This window comes from Orycteropus afer, unplaced genomic scaffold (genome assembly GCF_000298275.1).
Source record: "Orycteropus afer afer isolate SDZICR_OR568_19922 unplaced genomic scaffold, OryAfe1.0 scaffold00010, whole genome shotgun sequence".
Classification (NCBI taxonomy): Eukaryota; Metazoa; Chordata; class Mammalia; order Tubulidentata; family Orycteropodidae; genus Orycteropus; species Orycteropus afer.
Genome location: NW_006921597.1, coordinates 20560344 through 20580741, shown reverse-complemented (window position 1 = coordinate 20580741; position 20398 = coordinate 20560344). Strand labels below are relative to the sequence as shown.

Sequence of the window (20398 nt, the reverse complement as noted above, 5' to 3'; positions counted from 1 at the left end):
CCTCGTCCAGAGCAAAGAAGAATGAAGAAAACCAAAAAGTCATGGAAACAATTAGTCCTAACAACTGGTACACCATCTGATCTGCAGCCTATATGACTATGAGAAGAACTAGATGGTGCCTGGCTACCATTGTCATCCACTTGGAAGGGGATCTGTGTAGATCCGTGATAGAGAGGGAGAACAATGTGGAACAAAATTCAAAATCAGTTGGAGGAAAAAAAGGGGGGGACAAGGTTTGCTGGTCCAATAGCCTGGTGGAACCACTGAGACTATGGCCCCTAGCTGCCCTTCGGATCTGAAATTGAACCCACACCTGTGGTTTCCAGCTAAACAAAAGATAGGCATATGAGTTGAACATTTACCTCAAGTAGATACACTCCTTGGAGAGAACAATCATGGGAGAAAGAAAGGCTGCTTATGCACAGGGAGACAGCTCAGGGGGCAGGAGCCCAGGGAGGGACGGACACTGGGAAGAGGTAACTGTGGGGAGGAGGTGGGAGGGGAGCTGTTGTATTGTGGTAAACTGTGGTCAATGTCATGAGACAAAGTGTATGTGAACTGCTGTATGGTTAGTGAATTTGCTCTGTAAATCTTCACTCAAATCGCAATTAAAAAAAAAAAAAAGACTAGATGCAGGTATTTATATACAAATGTAAATAAAGTTAAAAAAAAAGTGGTCATGTAACATCACAAATCATCAGTAAGGGCAAAAGACAATCATTAACTAATATCAATTAGTATTTTTTTAAAGAAAATCAGAGCTAAATATTCCCATGTATCATCTTCTCATTGATTCTGTGGTAACGGATTTTGGTTTATCCTGATCTTAAGTATTTTATTGGCTTTGAAAGTTCCCCTCTATAAAATTGGTTCTATTAAACCTTGTATACAAAATAAAGAATGTACAGATGAGAATACCCATGCTTTTACAATTCCAGAACAGGGTGGTGGTAATCAGTTATTCACCTAACACCCACCTCTTCCCCTTTGGTCACTTCTTACCGTCCCAGGAGAAAAGACTGCTTAAAAAATTATAATACAGGCAGGTTCAGCCAGCCTGTCTTGCTGGCAGTCTTTTTTGGGAACTGCCTGTGTTTCAGGACACAAAGTCAAGTCTGGACTCCCACTCAGCAGACCAATTCTGGAAAACACACAACAGGAAAAATGTCTGTGTGCTTCAAAACGAGTTTTACAAACAGGATGTATTACCACAAAAATCAAACTCCAAACTCACCGCCATGGAGTGAGTTCCAACTCATGGCAACCCCTCCTTGGGTTTCCAAGGCAGTATCACTACGGAAGCAGACTGCCCAACCTTCCTTCTGAGGAGGGACTGGTGGGTTTAAACCACCAGCCTTCTGGCTAGCAGTCAAATGTCTTAGGCACTACACCACAAGAGCTCCTGGATATATTGTTGTTGTTGTTGTTATGTGCTGTCGAGTCAGACCCAACTCATAGCAACCCCTCCTTGGGTTTCTGAGGCAGTATCACTATGGAAGTAGATTGCCCCATCTTTCTTCCAAGGAGTGGCTGGTGGGTTTGAACCACCAGCATTCTGGTTAGCAGTCAAGTGCCGAAGGCACTATGCTACCTGGATATATTAGAAGTTATTAAATTAAAAGTTTTCTTGATGTTTTGACTTCCCAAAGTGAAAGCCATGGCTCCTAAAAATGAGATTTTTTACACTGACTGAGAATATAAAAAGCCTTGGTGGTGCAGTGGTTAAAGCCCTCGGCTGAAACCAAAAGGTCAGGGGATCAAACACACCAGCTGCTCCATAGAAGGAAGATGTGCCAGTCTGCTCCTGTAAACATTACATCCTTGAAAACCCTCTGAGGCAGTTTCACTCTCCTACAGGTTCACTATGAATTGGAATCGACTCAATGACAGTGGGTAGATATGAACAATATGCATGTTGTTGTTGTTAAGTGCCGGCGAGTCGTTTCCGACTCATAGTGACCCCATGCACAGCAGAACGAAACACTGCCCGATCCAGCGCCAGCCCCACAATCCCTGCTATACTTGAGCCCATCATAGCAGCCACCATGTCAATCCATCTCATTGAAGGCCTCCCCCTCTTTCGTCGACCCTCCACCCTATCAAGCATGACATCCTTCTCCAGGGAATGGTCCCTTCTTACAACATGACCAAAATAGGTGAGACAGAAGTCTGGCCATTCTTGCTTCCAAGGAGCATTCTGGCTGCACTTCCTCCAGGACAGATCTGTTAGTTCTTTTAGCAGTCCATGGTACTTTCAGCATTCTTCTCCAGCACCACAACTCAAAAGCATCCACTCTTCTACGGTCTTCCTTATTCATTTTCCAGCTCTCACATGCATACAAGGCGATTGGAAATATCATGGCTTGTGTCAGGCACACCTTAGTCCTCAAGGAGATATCCTTGCTCCTCAGCACTTGAAACAGTTCCTTCGCAGTTGACTTTCTCAATGCTACACGTCGTCTAATGTCCTGACTGCTGCTTCTGTTGGCATCAATTGTAGAACCAAGCAACGTGAATTCTTTGACAACCTCAAAGAGCAGTCAGCCCCAGGGTTACAGGTGAGGAGAGACAACTCAGGGACGCCCAAAGTAGCAGGCGGGAAGAGCAGGAGAAAGGGGATTAAAAGCCAGGAAGCCAGAGACAAGAGCAATCAGCCAAAGGGATTAGGTGAGGAGAGGAAACTAAGGCCCACCCAAAGCAGCAGGACCGGAGAGCAGGAGAAAGGGGATAACAGCCAGGAACCAGGACAGAAGAGCAGTCAGCCCCAGGGATACAGGCTTTTAATTTAATAACTAACTCAGGGACGCCCAAAGCAGCAGGTGGGAAGAGCAGGAGAAAGGGGATTAAAAGCCAGGAAGCCAGAGACAAGAGCAATCAGCCAAAGGGATTAGGTGAGGAGAGGAAACTCAGGCCCGCCCAAAGCAGCAGGACGGGAAAGCAGGAGAAAGGGGATAAAAGCCAGGAACCAGGACAGAAGAGCAGTCAGCCCCAGGGATACAGGCTTTTAATTTAATAACTAACTCAGGGACGCCCAAAGCAGCAGGTGGGAAGAGCAGGAGAAAGGGGATTAAAAGCCAGGAAGCCAGACAGAGGTGTAGTCAGCCACAGGGACCCAGGTGGGGGTGATATGAGAGGTCTCCAATACCAAGACAAACTTGTCTGTTGGTTTGTCCTACTGTGGTGACATGTAGACGTGAGTTTTGAGGCTGAGCCTCTGGTGTTTAAAACCCAGCGAGATGCACCTGGTGCACAGGTAACAGCCCAGCTTATAGACTGAGACAGACTAGGAAGAAGGAAGAGGCTGTCCACTTCTCAAAGAACTGGTCAGGGAAAACCTTATTAATAGCAAAGAAACAACAATATGCATACAATATACAATTCTTTAAAGCAGCACTTACCATAGTAAAACACAAGGGAAAACAACTAGCTAAAACATTCTCTTTTCCTCAGCATATAACGATCTTGTATCATACAACTAAGAACTGGAGAAACGTAGAAAACAAGAAGGACCAAGACAGAATTTTCGTACCAAGCTGTGGCCCTGTTAAGGTTTTAAACTGCTTAGTAAAGTTTCCAAATAGCAAATGTGAAACAAGTCTTCAACTCGAGTGGTAACAAGTCCACAGAGCTGAATAAGTAAATCCCCATAAATGACAGCATTTGCCATCCCCCAAACCATCAGTAAGTAAGCTGCTCTCTTTAACCTGGCGTGATCAGTTCTGGTAAAAGTGTCAATCAGGCATCCTCTGCTCCTTCTCATGATGCTTTATCACTGCTTTATATGATCTGAATTTTTAAAAAAAAATGAAAATATCTGCCACACTAACTAGTATCACTAAATACTCACAAGTCCAAGCTTTCTGGCTTCAATTAAAATCTTATTTAAGTATCTCCTGAAAACAGGATTGCTCTGACTTTCATATTCTTCCTTCTTTTTTTTTTCACATTCATCAATCTGAAATCACATAATAAATTCATTATTAGTAAGCATCGAAATGTAACATAACTGTCAAGTGTCCGCTCTAACAGCCCCTCTAGTAAGGAGCTCTTTAGTTTCATCAAACTTGTATTCATCAGCCACATTACAGCGTAGAGCCCGTCTGCTCCCTAAAACCATGGTTTTCTTTGCAAAGGGTAGGCAGGCAACCAGGAAAGCACGTTCAACAGCACTTAGCCCTGACCTGGCAGTTTTCTGAGCACTTTCTTTTTTCAGTAATCTTAAAAGAGGAAACGGAGGCTACCAGATCACGAAGTAGGAGGCAGTGAACCAGTCAGCTTCTTCCTAATTCTAAAGTCATGATTTCAAGAAAGAAGTTAAAAAATACATATACGTGTGTGTGTGTGTGTGTGTATAAACAGACCGACAAATAGATACATAGGATGAATCCAGAAGATGAAGGACACGGCAAAGAATTTCCTGAATGTGCATATGACTTTTGGCTTCTTATTAGTTATTTGTGTCAATGACTGGTCATCCTCTACTGAGTGGCTTGTGGCAGGAGGGCAGGAACAATGGCAACTGCTGAGTACATAATGTTCATTAGAACTCCCTTCCTCTTGACTCAGCTCTAGCCCTACCACAGTGACCAAGTTGTGAACAAGGGTAAGGGATGTTTTACAAACATTAGCTGAACCAAATCCACTGCCATTAAGTTGATTCTGACTCATAGCGACCCTACAGGACAGAGCAGAACTGCCCCATGGGGTTTCCAAGGCTATAAATCTTTACAGAAGCAGAAGGCCTCATTTTTATCCTGCAGAGCAGCTAGTGGATTCAAACCACCAACCTTTTAGTTAGCAGCTGAATGCCTTACCTGCTGCACCACCAGAGCTCTTTACAAACATTAATAATAATCAGCTTTGAATCTGTAATGGAGTGTGGACCTAAACACTGAAATGAGCTTCAGTTGATACAAATGACAATAACTGAGCAGTTCATGCAGACCGAGGGTAGAGCACTCAAGAAGTCATGGGCTATGCAAGGAAACTTTGTTGGTTACCAGGGAGGGGAGGGAAAACTGCTAGCTAGGTAAGAGACAAGTGTTGATTTGGGTGAAGGGAAAAGCAATATACCAAAAACAAGTGACCAACACAGTAACACTAAGGAAAAGGAAGACGCACAGACCTGTACAAGAGGTACAGACAACAAAGATAAGCACTTTTACACACACAATACTGCGTTATCAGTAATAACTAACATTAATCTATGGCTGGATACATAGATAGACAGGCTAAATGATCAGGTATGTCTAGGCAAAAGGGAATATACCCATGACCATATGTAAGTCTGGCAGACAATATTTCTACATACATGTTTGTATGTAGACATAACAATGTCCATATATATAATAGAGCTAACAGGGCAAAGTTATGATAACTTCTTAGCCACAGCCAAACACCCTAAGGAAGTGAGTCACTGGGCCCACCAGCTCAGGACCATGGTCATGGGGGACATCAAGCTCAACTGGCATAATATACAATACAAAAACATTGTTCTATATCTTACTTTGGTGAGTAGCAACTGAGTCTTAAAAGCTTGCAAGCGGCCATCTAACATGCAACAATTGGTCTCTCCTCGTCCAGAAAAAAGAAGAAGAAAACTAAAGACACATGGAAACAATCAGTCTCAAGGGACTAGTGGACCACGTGAACCTCAGATTACATGACCCAAAGACCAGAACTAGATGTTGCCTGGCTACCAATGTCAACCTCTCAGAAAGGGATCAAAGCATTTGACTGCTAACCAGAAGCCTGGTGGTTCAAATCCACCAGCCGCTCCTGGGAAAGAAGGTTGGGCAATCTACTTCCGTAGTGATACTACCTTGGAAACCCGAGGGGTTATTATGAGTCAGATCTGACTCCACAGCAGTGAGTTTGGTTTTTGGTTTTGGGTAGAGTCGGATTAAAATGTGCAACAAAACTTGAAATCATAAAAAAAGACCAGGCTTACTGGTCTGATAGAGACTGGTGAAACCCCCAAGACTATGTATGGCCCCTAGTCACCCTTCAGACCTGGAACTGAACTCACTCCTGTGGCTTCCAACCAAACAACAGACAGGTATTTAAGGTGATCATTTATACCAGGTAGGTGCACTCTTTAGAACAATCAACTATGGGAGATCAGAAGGGGAGTATTTGCATAGGGAGACAGCTCAGAGGGCAGGAATGCATAGACAAGAAGAATACAGGGAAAAGGTAACCAAGGGAGGAAGCAGAAAGAGAGCTGTTACATTATGGGGACTGCAATCAGTGTCATGAAACAAAACGTGTATGAACTGCTGTGTGCAAAATGAACTTGGTCTGTGAACTTTTATCCAAATCACTATTTTTTTAAAAAAGGGGGGAGGGGGAAGAAGTTATGTGGCCATTTCCTCTGTTTTCAATAAGGTTTAGAAATCATTTTATTTTTAAATCTTTAAGAAAAACTTTTTTCTAAAAAAAAAAAGGACTCAGGACTCCAGTTCACCAATCATCTTTTTACAATGTTTGAACCAAAGTCACAAACAATAGAATGAAAAATTTCTATAAAAATTTATTTGCATTTTTAAAAAAATGTTTATTTTGCTGTGAGAATGCACACAGCAAAACACACCAACTCAACCGTTACTACATGCACCATTTAGTGACACTGATCACTCTTTGAGGTGTGCAAACATCCTCATCTTCCTTTTCTGAGCTGTTCCTCCCCATTAACATAAACTCACTGCCCCTAATATTCCCATCTAATCTTTTGAGTTGCTAGTGTCAATTGGATCTCATACAGATACATCTTAAAAAAAGAAAAAAAAAAAGCATAATGCTCAAGGCAGACTTTCTTTTACTAGCAAAGCTAAACTAATGTTCGATTTTAAGATTTTAGGGTATTTTTTGGTTTAAAGTTTAAAGATTACCTCAGGCCAATAGTTTTAGGGGTATTTGCATTTCTTGCTATGTAACCAAACTACCTTTGGGCACCGTGAAACCGACTTCAACTGAGGCACATTTTATCCAAGCATTTCCTTGCTGGCACTGGGCAAATGTTCACATTTGATAAGAACTACAGGCATTAATGGAGATATACTGGATTGTGAAGAACTTATTCTCCATTTCCCAAGCTGGGAGTTTCATCATTCACTCTTGCTCTTCCCTATCCCTTATCCGCCCTTCCCTCACCACCTAAAGCTATCTATTCTACCTTATAAAGTCTAACATCTTCCTCTTCTCTCCGACCCCTGCCACCACCTCATTTCTAGCCTGCAGCTTTGCTGGGTCTCTGCAACCCCCCACGGTCTCACTGCACCCTTCTCTACTCCAGGCCACAGGCCGTCCCCACCCTGCCCATTCACCCCGTCTACACAACTCACAAAAGGGCTTATTACAGCATGATGGGCAAGTTCAGACTCCTAACAGTCCTGATTCACTTTCATTCACGTAAGCCCTACTGCACTCACATAAAAGGCCTGAATCAATGAAGGAATGCATTGCTACCACACACTACATGACAGCCACCTCTTCTATGGGTACGAGTACCTCTTATGCTTTACAAGCTGCTAACGGGCCCACTGCTTCCTTTGCTACATTTGTTGTGAGGCTATTATGGCCCCAAACTGTGATAGATGGTGGAAAATCTGAGACGAATAAAACATATTCCTTGTCCCAAGAGACTTATAGTCTGGTGAAGAATTACAACACAATGAGATAAACATTATTACAGGGAAATATAAATACTGTTAAAAAAAAAATCTAAGGTTAGAGTACATGAAAAAAATTTCATGTATGTACACATACAATTTTTAAATATATAGTGGATAGAACACAAATGATGTTTGCAAAGAGAAGAAAACAGAACGATTTAACAACATAAATATTATAGCATAAAATTTGTGAATGAAAAAACCTAACCTTATGAGTTAAAGAATCAAGTCTGCGGTAACATTCCGACATTTCATCAGCATATAGTAAGTGAGGGTCAACATCCTTTCTCTCTGATACACCATAGTTCACCTAAAATAAAGTGGAGAAACTCTCATTTCTTTATAGTTCAGCTGCAAAAATAACTCACTCAGTGAAGACTAAAATTTATGACTCTGCTTATTTTATCCTTTAACTGTATGAAACTACTAATAAAGTCACAGATGTATGTAATAGCTAAGAACTAAAATCATGTTAATTTGCTGGTTGGTGGGTGTTATATCCAAATTTGAAACAGAAATAACCTAGTGGGTTTGAAATCATCTAGACTAAGAGAGTCAGGAAGATACTGTGCCTGGCTGCTGACCACTGACAGATGACTCTCACAGTTCTGTGTGAAACAACAAGAACGTAGATGACTTCCTGACAGAACCGACAGTCTCACAGATACTCTTCCAGTACCTGAGGAGATTTTCTCATCGTTCCGGAAGCGGCATCATAGTTGAGCATGTCTGTGGGGTCAATCCAGTCATCATCCTGAGCACAGCCAGCCATTAGCAACAGACATTCACAAAGGAGCAAAGAACACAGCATCCTGCACGAGCCTGGAATTTTTTTAATACAGATGTAACAAAATATTGTTAGTTTCAAAAGGAATCACCTTTAATGAAAACTTAATCTAGCTACTTCTTTCTAGTGTTAAGATGATGCTTTCCTTCCTTCCAAATAGGACAGTACATAAAATTAAAATACTCAAAAACATTAATATATTAACGTACATAGACACACACATATTCTTAATGAGATAATAAGAAAACAGGTTTTTGCACATGACCCAATAATTCTACTCCTGGGTATCTATCCAAGAAAATATACGTTAACAAAAAACTTGTACACAGATGGTTACAGTAGCATTATTCATAAAAGCTAAAAAGTGGAAACAACTCAAAATGTCCATTCCTCTAGTGGGACATTATTAAGTCTAAAAAATAATAATAATAATGAAGTACTGATATATGGATAAACCTTGAGAACACTATACTAAGGGAAAGAAGCCAGTCACAGAAGACCACATATCATATTACTGCATTTATATGAAACTTCCAGAAAAGGCAAATCTACAGACGATAGAGAGTAGATTAGTGGTTGCTTAGGGCGGGGAGGGAGGGGAGGTCAGGATGGGGGGATGACAGCTTTAGACAGGCTGCAGTAACAGTGCCAAAGCAAGAGGCTTATGACTAACTTCATCTGCCCAGTGTAGCTTTCAAGAGTGACAGGAGCACAGAAGGAAGGCCTGGAGACTGACCTCCAAAAATCAACCACTGTAAGCCCTACGGATCAGTGGTCCATGTTCCCTTGTGCATGCTGCAGTCACCGTGAGATGATGGCAGCTCACAGCAGCAGCATGGAATGAAACCCCAACAAGCACTCTGGACACTGAAGCTCATACAAGCTTCCTTGTTGGTGACAGATATTAATATACCAAGGAGTAAGGCATCCCCTAGAACCAGGAATCCTCCCGTTGGGGACTCTCCTAGACCTCACCCTCTGCACTTCTTTATGCTGGTACTGATTTGTAGCCTTTATAATAAAACTGTAATTTTTTTTTTTAAAGGAGTGATGGGAGCTCATTTTAGAAAGATCAAATCAGTGTTAAATGTAAATGCACATGAGAGGAAAACCCTGTGTACAAAGTCCAAGAAGGCTAAAGTAGAAAAAGGATGTGGTAGTCAGTCTGAAAGGCTGTGCAATGAAAACAGAAAGAATGCACACCACACATCTGAGGGTTAATTTCACAGACCTAAGCAACCGCCTGCATGGGAAGGAAAGGAAAAGGAATATGTCAAACAGGACTCCAAGATTTCAACTCCTACTGACAATGAAAATGGTGATATCATTAACTTAAAAGAGAAATTCAGAATGACAATATGGTTTTGGGGAAAAGTTCAGCATTCATTTGTTCAACAATTATAAATACCTATTGTAGATCAGGCATTGGTTTACATGACAGGGACTAGGCCAGATCTTCTACAAAAAGCTTATATATTCTAGAAGGAAAAGTTGGTAAATAATATAATTTCAGATAGCGTTAAGACTATAAAGAAAATAAAGCAAGAAAACGGGACAGCCAGATCAGGCAATATTGGGTATTTTAGGGAAGATCTCTGAAAATAAAGATGGCCACAAATGCTTTGTCATTAGCTCCAAGATAGATGGAGGTGACTTCCCCTCCTCCTGAATTTGGGCTGGCCCTGTGACTACTGGGCCCTAGGGGTTGGCCTCAGGCCTAAGGCAGTCACCTGCCACACACAATGCTGCAGTTCAAGCCTGCCACAAAGCCGAGCCTCTCTTAAGAGCTCTGGTAGCATAGTGCCTAAGGCACTTGACTGCTAATCAGAAGGCTGGCGGTTCAAACCCACCAGCCACTCCTCAGAAGGAAGGTTGGGCAAACTACTTCTGTAGTGATACTGCCTCAGGAACCCAAGGAGGGGTCACTATGAGTTGAGTCCGACTCCATGGCACATAACAACAACAACTGTGACTACTCAACCAAAATGACATGGTAGAAGTTAGGCTGTGCTGGCTCAGAGCCTACTCTAGAAGAGACTAGTAGCTTCTACTGATGGCGCTGTGGGTGCTATCCAAAAGGCTAGTAGTTTGAACCTACCAGCTGTTGTGCAGGAGAAAGATGAGGGAGTCTGTTTCTGTAAAGATTTACAACCTTGGAAACTACATGAGGCAGTTCTACTGTCCTATAGAGTGACTGAGTAAGAATCAACTCCACAACAATGGGGTTTACAACTTAATCCTTCTGGAATCGTTGCTCTTGGGACATCCCCTCTTGCTATCAACTGCCACACTGTGAGATGGCCAAGCCACAGGGAGAGGCTATGTACAGAGATGCTCCACCAAGTTCCCAGCTGGCAGCATCAACTGCTAGCGATGTGAGAAAGCCAAAAGAATTTATAATAGTCAGCTTTGATTTTGTAATGGAGTGCGGACCAAGTTGAGCTAAACACTGAAATGCTTCAGTTGATAAGCTTGACAGTGACGACAATGACTGAGCAGCACATGTAGACTCAGCTGCTAACTGAAAAGTTGGAGGTTTGAGAAACACCAGGAAGAAAGACCTGGTGATCTACTGAAAAATCAGTCACTGAAAACCCTATGGAGCACAGTTCTACTCTGATACACCTGGTGTTGCCATGAATCAGAATCCATGCAGAGGCAAATGGTTTTGGTTTTGGAATATGTACCATGCATTAAAGTCAAGGGTTTGCAATTTAGTTCACTTGAGCGTGGATCAAAATCACCTGGAGAACTTGTAGCAGACTGCTGGGCCTCATGCCCCCGGAGCTGGAGAACTTGCATTTCCAACATGCTGCCGGATGAGAACGTTGCTAGTCTGGGACCACACTTTCAGAACCACTTTCATTAAGAAAACCTGAACTGTTTTCATCCCCACCCCCTGGTCATTAACGCACAACTAAACACTAACTTAACACTCTTAACTTTTTACACTCAAATTGGATTTGGGTTTTCGAAAAAAGTTAATTACACCTACTTTACTGACTGTATTTGTTCAAATTATACTTAAAGTGTTCAGAGATAATCGAAGCCAACAAAATTCAACGTTGACTCTGGTCTTGCTTTGCACTAGCTTGTCCCTTTCTCCAGGCCGTTCTTTGAACCGTGTAACGCAGCAGCAACCCTGTGGCAACCAAAGATAGGGCAGCCAACTGACCCGGGAGATAAGGAGGGAGGTCTCGCCCGCCCATCCCCGTAAATAAAGAGTTCGAAGTCACCGCACAGGTCCCTGCGGCCCAGCGCTGCGCGTGCTGCTCCCAGCCCGTCAACGTCTGCGGCCTCCCTTCGCGCCCGGGGAGCTTTGGGGCCGACCCTGCAGCCCCGCCCGTCGGCCCACTGGCCGGCCTCAAAAACACACCCGACCGCGCGGACTCACCACTCGGGTCGCCCCCCTGCCTCTTCAAGAAGATACCTGCCCAGGCGATCGGAGAAGATGGCAAGGGGCCTGCGGAAGCCGCCAAGCGCTTCAGAGAGCGCCGGTCGCGTCTCGACATCGACTCACTCGGCCCGCGGCTGGCGCGCCTTCTGGGCGCGCAGCTGATTGGCCCGCCGAGGAGGCGGGGCCGGGCTCTGCTTGCTTGCTTGTTTGTTGCTTGTTTAGGGCAGGAGAACTATTCCGATGAAAAACAAAGTTTGGTTTTTTTTTAATTAAGTAGAAAAGGTTTGAGCTGTACTTGAGGAAGCACTTTTTGGCTGCCAACGTGACAAAATATCAAAATGAGCACACATCAAAGGAAAGCACACCCAGAGATTCTCAAGAGAACGACACAGGCATCCAGATGAAATCTTTACGTGAAACCCAAATATATAAAACGGATAAGAAGTGTATTTTATTAGTATTTATGTATTTTCTAAATTCAGATGTGTGACATTTGCAATGAAAACTGGAAATTTATTCTGAGCGTTTGTCCTGTTTAAAATGGGAGATAATGGATGACGACGATATTCAGGTTTGGGGGGCAGGGAGGGTGCAGATCACACCGTATGGAGTAGTTGGAAATTTAGTCTTTAACTGCTGGCTTTGCAATCTCAGGAAACTTCAAAGAGGAAATGACGACAAGTCTTATTCAGAAATGTACACAAAAGTAAATCAAATGGCAACAAATTTGTCTTCAAATTTGATATATGATTAATACACTGAAGTGTGCATGTTATTACAATTTTTTTACATAGTTAAACAATAAAAAATAAAATTCTAATCAGACCTCTGAAGCTCCTGCAGAGGAGTTAATCTCTGCATCGCCCCTCTAACCCTATCTCCCAGGCTCCCCCATGCACACACAGAGCCTCAATTGAAAAGGATTGGGAGTGAACAGTCCTCTCCCAAGAGTCCATCTACATAAAGATAAATGAAGTCCTGACACAAGATACAACATAGATGAACCTTGAAAACATGGCGAGTGAAGTCAGTCAATCACAAAGGGGCAGATAACTGTATGGTCTCACCAATATTAACAACAAGAATAGGCAAATGTAGAGAGACCAAAGTTTATTAGTGGTTACCAGGGGTGGGAGCCAGGAGGAAAAGGAGAGTCACTGTTTAGGAAGCACTGCATCTGTTTGGGTTTAGTAAACTAAAGAGAGGCTGTGGCCTACATTTAGCAGAAGTCCTTTTTGTGTACCTGAGATGTAGGAAAACTACATACTGAACACCACAAGCTAACTGTATTTCATTTCTTTCTAAAACACTCACTTCCACATATTTGTAGTCTAAGTTAGAATTTATACATTTTTGCCAGGCTTTATTGATGAACTTTAACAATATATTCTGGATAGAAAATTTCTCTAAACCTTGGAAAAAGAAATAGAAGGTATTATGCATTCGTCAAGGGATAAAAAGCAAGTTAATGGAAGAACTTAGAAAGAAATGTAAGAACTGAATATGGGGTTCATCTAATTGGACCACACTAGTTCCAAGTAAACTTGAAAAATAATACTCAGGAAAAAAAAAAAGAGAGAGAGAAAGAGAAAACACTCTAACTTGAAAACCGTAGACACTGAGTGTTACGGATTGAATTGTGTCCCCCAAAATATGTATTTGAAGTCCTGGTGCCTGTATCTATGGATGTGAGCCTGTTTAGAATAAAAGTTTTTCCTTCATTATGTTGGGAGCTCTGGTGGCGTACTGCCTAAGGCATTTGACTGCTAACCAGAAGGCTGACGGTTCAAACCCATCAGCCACTCCTCAGAAGGAAGGTTGAGCAATCTACTTCAGTAGATACTGCCTCCGAAACCCAAGGAGGGGTCACTATGAGTCAGATCTGACTCAATGGTAGTGAGTTTTGTTATGTTAGTGAAGTCATACCAGAGTAGGATGGGATCTAAACCTAATCACTTTTGAGTTATTTTTTAAAAAAAAAGAAGAGAAATGGCAGAATCACACAACAAGGAAGATAGATTCCAAGCAACACCAGGGAATGCCAAAGATCATAAAGGACTGATGGCAGTCACCATAAACCTGGAGAGAGATCCAGAGAAGGAATCACTATGGCTGAGATCCTAGTTTGGATTTTTAGCCTGCAGAACTGGGAGAAAATTAAGTTTTTGTTCTTTAAAGTCACCCACTCATAGTATTTTTGTTACAGCAGCACTAGCAAACCAATACACTGAGAAACAGGAATGTTTCAGGTGTCAAGAGGTCTTTATTGAAATAATAGCACAGTTACACGTCTAATACCCTTTTCCACTTGTATACAATGGATTAAAAATGCTTGCTACATACAGTGCACAGACAGTTTCAATTTTTAGAACCAACTCAACTGCATTTAAAATAAATAAAATAGCCTATTTAATAATTTAAAGTAAAATTACTGTACAATATGAAAATAAAGATACATAAATGTTAGGATCTACAATGCTGTAGCAATAAAATCATTATTCTGCATTACATAAAACAGTGCAAGAAAAAAAATCCAAATAAGCTTTTGGAGTGTAAAGTTTAAATTTTCCATTTTAAATTATCATGCAGACATAGCATTTCAAGCCATGCTATGGTCTATGGCAAATTATTATTTTTTTTTAAGGGGGGAAAATGCTAGCCAGTCAATTTACTGTACCCTCAAGTGTTGCATCACATAACTGCTGCTGCTCTGCTTCCACAGTACAGTTTACCAGGGAGGTATCTTGTTGCATTCAAAAATATTGAAATTAACAATCTCTGAAGCAAACACTTACCTTTTAGCCTGAAACAAAATAATGTAACAAAATAATTGTCATTTCTCTGGTTTAAGAAATAAAGAAAAGGCCTATACCACATAATGAACTAAGAAGCTGTTTTCTAACCATCTTTAAACTCCATAATGATCCTTAGTGAAAACAACCATGTAACTTTTGAGAAAGATATATGAAATTCTCATCTCTAGCTGACAAGTGATACAGTAGCATAGGATTGTGAGACGAGCAAAAGTAACTTCCGAACACCTATGTTTAATCTGTGTAGAACTTGGCTGCATTACATATGATAATATACTTAAAGTACAGTTCAATTTCAGTGTGTCTATAAAATTGTTATTTAGGCAAAGACCAAGGAATGCATTTAATACTAAACCGTAAACACGTCATCCACCATGACTTAGAGTGCACACTGACAACAAAAGAGCTCTTCCTCAACTTTGGCAACGAGACGACATATAGCAGGTCACAGCAGCACGAGCTCACACAGAAGCACTGCAGAATAACACCACCCAACACCGCCTATCAACTGGATACATGGTAATAAGGGGCCTCCCTCATGCTGAGCCACTTCCTGGTCAGTCTGTGTTCTTCAAATGTGTCATTTTCACAACTTGGTAGTCTTAAGTATCTGTGCTTTCACTGCACAGACTGACTTAGGTGTACTCTACCCATTGTAAGTCCAAAGGGTAACAGTTCTGTCTGCAGAAGACGACAGGAAGGATAGATCCTGGGTGTGCCATCTACACTGAATCACTTTGTCCTTGTGCTCTCCCACCACCATGATGGGAAGCTGCTTAGTGAGGTCTCCTTAATTAAAAAAGAAAAGAGATGTTAATTTACAATATGCAAGTATATGTATAGATATTACAGACCTCCTCTTTAAGACATTACAATGTACAATAACCTAAAGTACATTAATATAATAAATATAAAAGTTTGAACAGAGATAAGTTACTAAGTATCTAACTGGGTTATTAATATTTGGTAACATACACACAGCAGCATTTGACACCCTCCATGGAACTCTCTTAACCTGGCTTCTCTTGACGTTAGTGTCATTCCATCTGTCTCCTTCACTGGCTTTCCTTCTCTCCCTAACTTTGGTCAGAAAATTTGGTGAATCCCAGGAGTCAGCCCTCAGATTTCTTCTGTTCCCTTTTTCATCTGAGCACATGGTCATTTATAAGCTTATGATTCCCACATTTTATTTCCAATCTTGGAGCTGGATCTCTCCTAGCTTCAGACTAGTATCCAAATAGCTATTTGATATCTCATTTGATTGTCTGATTCCAATTCACAGCAACCCTACAGGAGACAGTAGACCTGCCCTGTAGGATTTCCTAGCCTATAATCTTTACAGAAGCAGACTGCCAGGTCTTTTTCCCCACTGAGTCACTGGTTGGTTTGAACCACTGACCTTTTAGTTAGCAGCCAAGTGCTTAAACCACTGTACCATCAGGGCTCCTGATTGATAGTCATCTTAAATTTAACATGCCTAAACTGAACTACGGGAGCCCTGGTGGCATAATGCCTAAGGCACTTGACTGCTAACCAGAAGGCTGGTGAGTCAAACCCACCAGCCGCTCCTCGGAAGGAAGTTTGAGCAGTCTACTTCCGTAGTGATACCACCTTGGATCTCAACCATAGTGATTCCTTTTCTGGGTCTCTCTCTCTGGGTCTCTACTTCCGTAGTGATACCACCTTGGAACCCAAGGAGGGGTTGTTAAGAGTTGAGACCGAGCTACTGATTTTTCTTTACTAAACCTGTTCCCCCCCACCTCATCTCAATTAGGAACCATCTGGTTAAGCAAAACCAGAAACCTAAGACTTTTCTTTGATTCCTTTTCTCCTCATTCCCCAAATCTAATCCAAATAAATTGAAATATATCCTAAATTCATTTACTTCTACCACTTCCACACCTCTAGCACCCTAGTCCAAGCCACCAACATCTCTGAATTATTCCAATAGTCTCCTCATGGACATTTCTACTATTCTTAGCCCCCTTACAATCCACTCTCCCTACCAGAATTCAACACTGTCTTTTAAAAATGTAATTCAGATCCTATGACTCACCTGTTTAAAATCTTCCAAGGGCTTCTCATTATACTTTCTGAAATACCTATAAAACTCTGTCTCTGATTTGTTCTCCCTCATCTCTCTTCTTTGATTCACCAAGTTCCAGCCATGTTGCCTCCTGACAGTGTCATGAACATGCCAAGGTCATTCCTGCCTCAGCATCTTTCTATTTGCTAGGCTCTTCTCCTGGGACCCTGGCATGGCTTGCTCCTTCTCACCATTCAGGTCTCTACTCAAATGGCGCTTCCCAGAAAGACTTACTCTAACCATCCTCTCTAACATTGCCTTCCTAGGCTAGCCACTCCAGTCACATTCCTACATGATACTTTTTTTGTATAGTACTTATCAGTAACTAAAATCACATCATTTATTGGTTTACATTTTATTGACCTCAAAATGTAAGCTGCATCAAGGAGTTAATTGCTTTGTTCATCTCTCTGTCTGTCCTTAATTTGTACATAGTAAGTATTTGTTTAATGAATGAAATATTCCTTTAATGAATGTTTAAAAATAAAACTAAATACTGGAGATATTTTATAAATTGCACATTAATGAGATTTTTTAAGTAAAAGCAAAAAAAAATATACATAGTATTTTAACATCTGTCATCATTTAACACATAACAAAATGATTCACTGTTACAAATGTGGATTCTGTTAAATACTTTTAAGAAGTACTTAACAATAAAAATAAGATTATTCACTCTGTTAAAAACTTTCTACAGCCCATTTTAACGGAGTCCCAATAATCTGCTCAGTAAATACAATAAAACTAAAATTTGAAAATGTTAAAGTCAATCACCCTAGATTAACAAAAAAAGAGGAGACTTTAAAAAAGGAGGAGGGTTGATCTAAATTACCTTGCAGGTCTGTCACCTTTATTTTCATATCATAAGATCCTGTTAGCAAGTAATGAGCGCCAGGAGAGAATCGAACAGAGCGAACATCACTGGAGTGAGGATGATAACTTTGTACCATTCTTCCTCCTCTTATGTCATACAACATGCAGCTAGAATCTTCTTGGCCTGTGGCTAAGAGACGGCCACTAGGGTCTACCGCTACAGATGCCACTGCACTGCCTGTGGCAGAAGGAATATAAGTTTCAATATGGAAAAATCAATATTGTTAAATCGCAACATAGCTCATTATGTTCACAGACCTATACCATATAGTAAGAATTTAATGTAGCTTATCACTGATGTTGGGAGCTCTGGTGGCGTAGTGCCTAAGGCATATGACTACTAACCAGAAGGCTGGCGGTTCAAACCCACCAGCCACTCCTCGGAAGGAAGACGGAGCAATCTACTTCCATAGAGATACCGCCTCAGAAACTCAAGGAGGGGTCGCTATAAGTCAGATCTGACCTGACAGCAGTGTGTTGCGTGTGTTGGGTATCACTACTTTTCAGTTATGGAAATATCCAAACTAGCAGCCAATAAATACTTGTCCATTTTAGGGGCAAGGCATGAAGCAAGAGTATATGAGGAATGACAAAGTTCCAATTTTTTGTGATTTGAGGGATCTCCCTCCTAAATTGTACATCTGTAGTGCAACAGATAAGTCACACTGAAAAAACTACCAGAAAAGTAAGAGGAGAAAGTTCAAAAGAAAAGAGGACAAGGTTAATTGTGTTATAGGACACCAAGAGCTAAAGTAAAACAAGGATATAAAGTGATTTGACAACATAAAGATTGCTGGTGATGTTGGGGAAAAAACAGCTTTTGTTACAGTAGTTGGAGCAGGAGCTAGATTTGAATAGGTTGAAAACCGATGGTGAGGATTTGGGAAACAGCATGTGGAGCACAAAAATGGGGGTGAAATCTGGGAAGGGTAGGGAGGTCAAGAGAGGGACTGTTTGGCATTGCCAGTTCTCTAAAGTTTTTTTATGTACATGGGTACGATCCAGTAGAGAAGGAGAGATTAATATTGCAAGAGAGAGGAGATGAACAAAAAATTGAAGTCTCTGAAGGGGACAAAGGGAGCTGAAAACAACTTAGATAACTAGGGAAGAGTCTAGAGATAAATTAATGATAGGTGTATAGAAACTAAACAAGCAAAACAGAGAAATACAATAATTAATACTAGGGAAAAACAAAAATATATATATATACAAGAAAAAGTAATAAGATCTTAATAGCATTTACAGTCAGCCCTCCATATCCACGGATTCTGCATCCATGGATTCAACCACCCACAGATTCAATCAACTTCGGGTCAAAAATATTCAGGAGGGAGAAAATAAAAGGCTCATAAAATGCAATTTAAGTGATCAAAGCAATCCCTCAAAGCCAAAGAGGGAGCATAAAGTGCTATTTATGTAACATTTACATTGTATTAGGTTTTATAAGTAATCTAGGGAAGATTTAAAGTATACAGGAAGATATATGTAGGTTACATGCAAATATTACACCATTTTATACAAGGGATTTGAGCATCTGTGAAGGGTCCTGGAACAATACCCTCCAGATATCAAGGGGTGATTGTACATGATTAAAATAATGTAAACAATGAATACTGCTCTAGTCAAAACTGATGTTAACTATACTGAAAAGTTAAGAAGACAGGAAGTAGGTATGCGGGTGGGGATCGTGGGAAATAAAAAAGTGAAATTTTCATTTTCCATGATGAGAAGTCAACAAATAATCTCAAAAATATGATTATGGTCATGTTATTAGAAATACAGAGATAAAAACCAAAAGAAAACTGCTACAAAAATTAAAAATGGCTGCCTCTGAAAAAAGAAAAATGAGATGGGCTAAGGAAGGCAGAGAGACAGATGATGCCCAGAGCAATGCTGTTTTTCTTAATAAGCCTTATTGAACTGTTTGGTTCTTTTCAACTATGTTATACATTACTTTTGATAATACTCAAACTAAATTTTAAATAAATCAATGATTAGATATTCATACACACACACACACACAAACAAATAAACGTGTGGACATATGCATGTATTCAAAACTCAAATTTGCTATAGCAAATCATTTCTGATTTGAATCAGTATAGAAAATAGTCCATAAAAGTCAGAAGAATAAATAAGCTGTTTTTTAAAAGAAACATGAAAATTAAGGATATAAGATAGGCCTTTTCACTTCAAATTGTGCCATAAAATTGCTATTAAAAACCACAAAAAGCAGAAAAGGTACACCAAAATAAAATAACTACAGTGGCAGAATACCGTGTATTCTTAATACATCAGTGTTCTAAAGGGTGAGATAATGCAAAGAACATTAACCTGGGCTTATATGGAATAAGTCAAGACATTGTTAAGTTAAAGTATTGAGGTATATGTTGTATGCTACCGTATATAGTCTGGTGTGTTTAAAGGAAAAGGAAGATAACTATCTATACAAACTTTCTGGTTCTATATTTACAGAATATTTTTAGAAGAATAAATCAGAAACTGGTCCCTTTGGGAAAGAGACCAAAGAATCGCAGAAGGAAGAAAATGGTATATACCTGCAGTGTAGTAAATTACTTACTTAGTATGGCTTTTCTGCCCATAAGTCATTGTAAACTCAGTGGTGGAATGAGCAACTGAGGAGCTCCTGATTGTAAATGCTATCCACCTGGGTTATTTCTGTTGGGTGTGGCACAACACAATGTTATGGGAGGCTTACTCTCAGGTGCTTAGAATTCTGTTGTTATGATTGGTTGGTTTGGCCACTCT

General features: G+C 40.7%; 2 protein-coding genes across 2 annotated transcripts in view; both read right to left on the bottom strand.

Annotated features, from left to right (window-relative positions):
• CLCC1 (chloride channel CLIC like 1) overlaps nucleotides 1-8523 on the bottom strand; it is a 20879-nt gene extending 12356 nt beyond the window's left edge. Inside the window, exons 1-3 of the mRNA XM_007950517.2 lie at nucleotides 8353-8523; nucleotides 7882-7983; nucleotides 3848-3955 (exon numbers count right to left, since the gene is read on the bottom strand). Coding sequence (XP_007948708.1) covers nucleotides 3848-3955; nucleotides 7882-7983; nucleotides 8353-8484 — 342 coding nt within the window. The 5' untranslated portion in view covers nucleotides 8485-8523. The remainder of the gene's footprint in view (nucleotides 1-3847; nucleotides 3956-7881; nucleotides 7984-8352) is intronic.
• A 6793-nt stretch (nucleotides 8524-15316) lies between these two features.
• The window catches only part of WDR47 (WD repeat domain 47), a 78343-nt gene continuing 73261 nt past the window's right edge, over nucleotides 15317-20398 (bottom strand). Inside the window, exons 13-14 of the mRNA XM_007949869.1 lie at nucleotides 17589-17807; nucleotides 15317-15459 (exon numbers count right to left, since the gene is read on the bottom strand). Coding sequence (XP_007948060.1) covers nucleotides 15317-15459; nucleotides 17589-17807 — 362 coding nt within the window. The remainder of the gene's footprint in view (nucleotides 15460-17588; nucleotides 17808-20398) is intronic.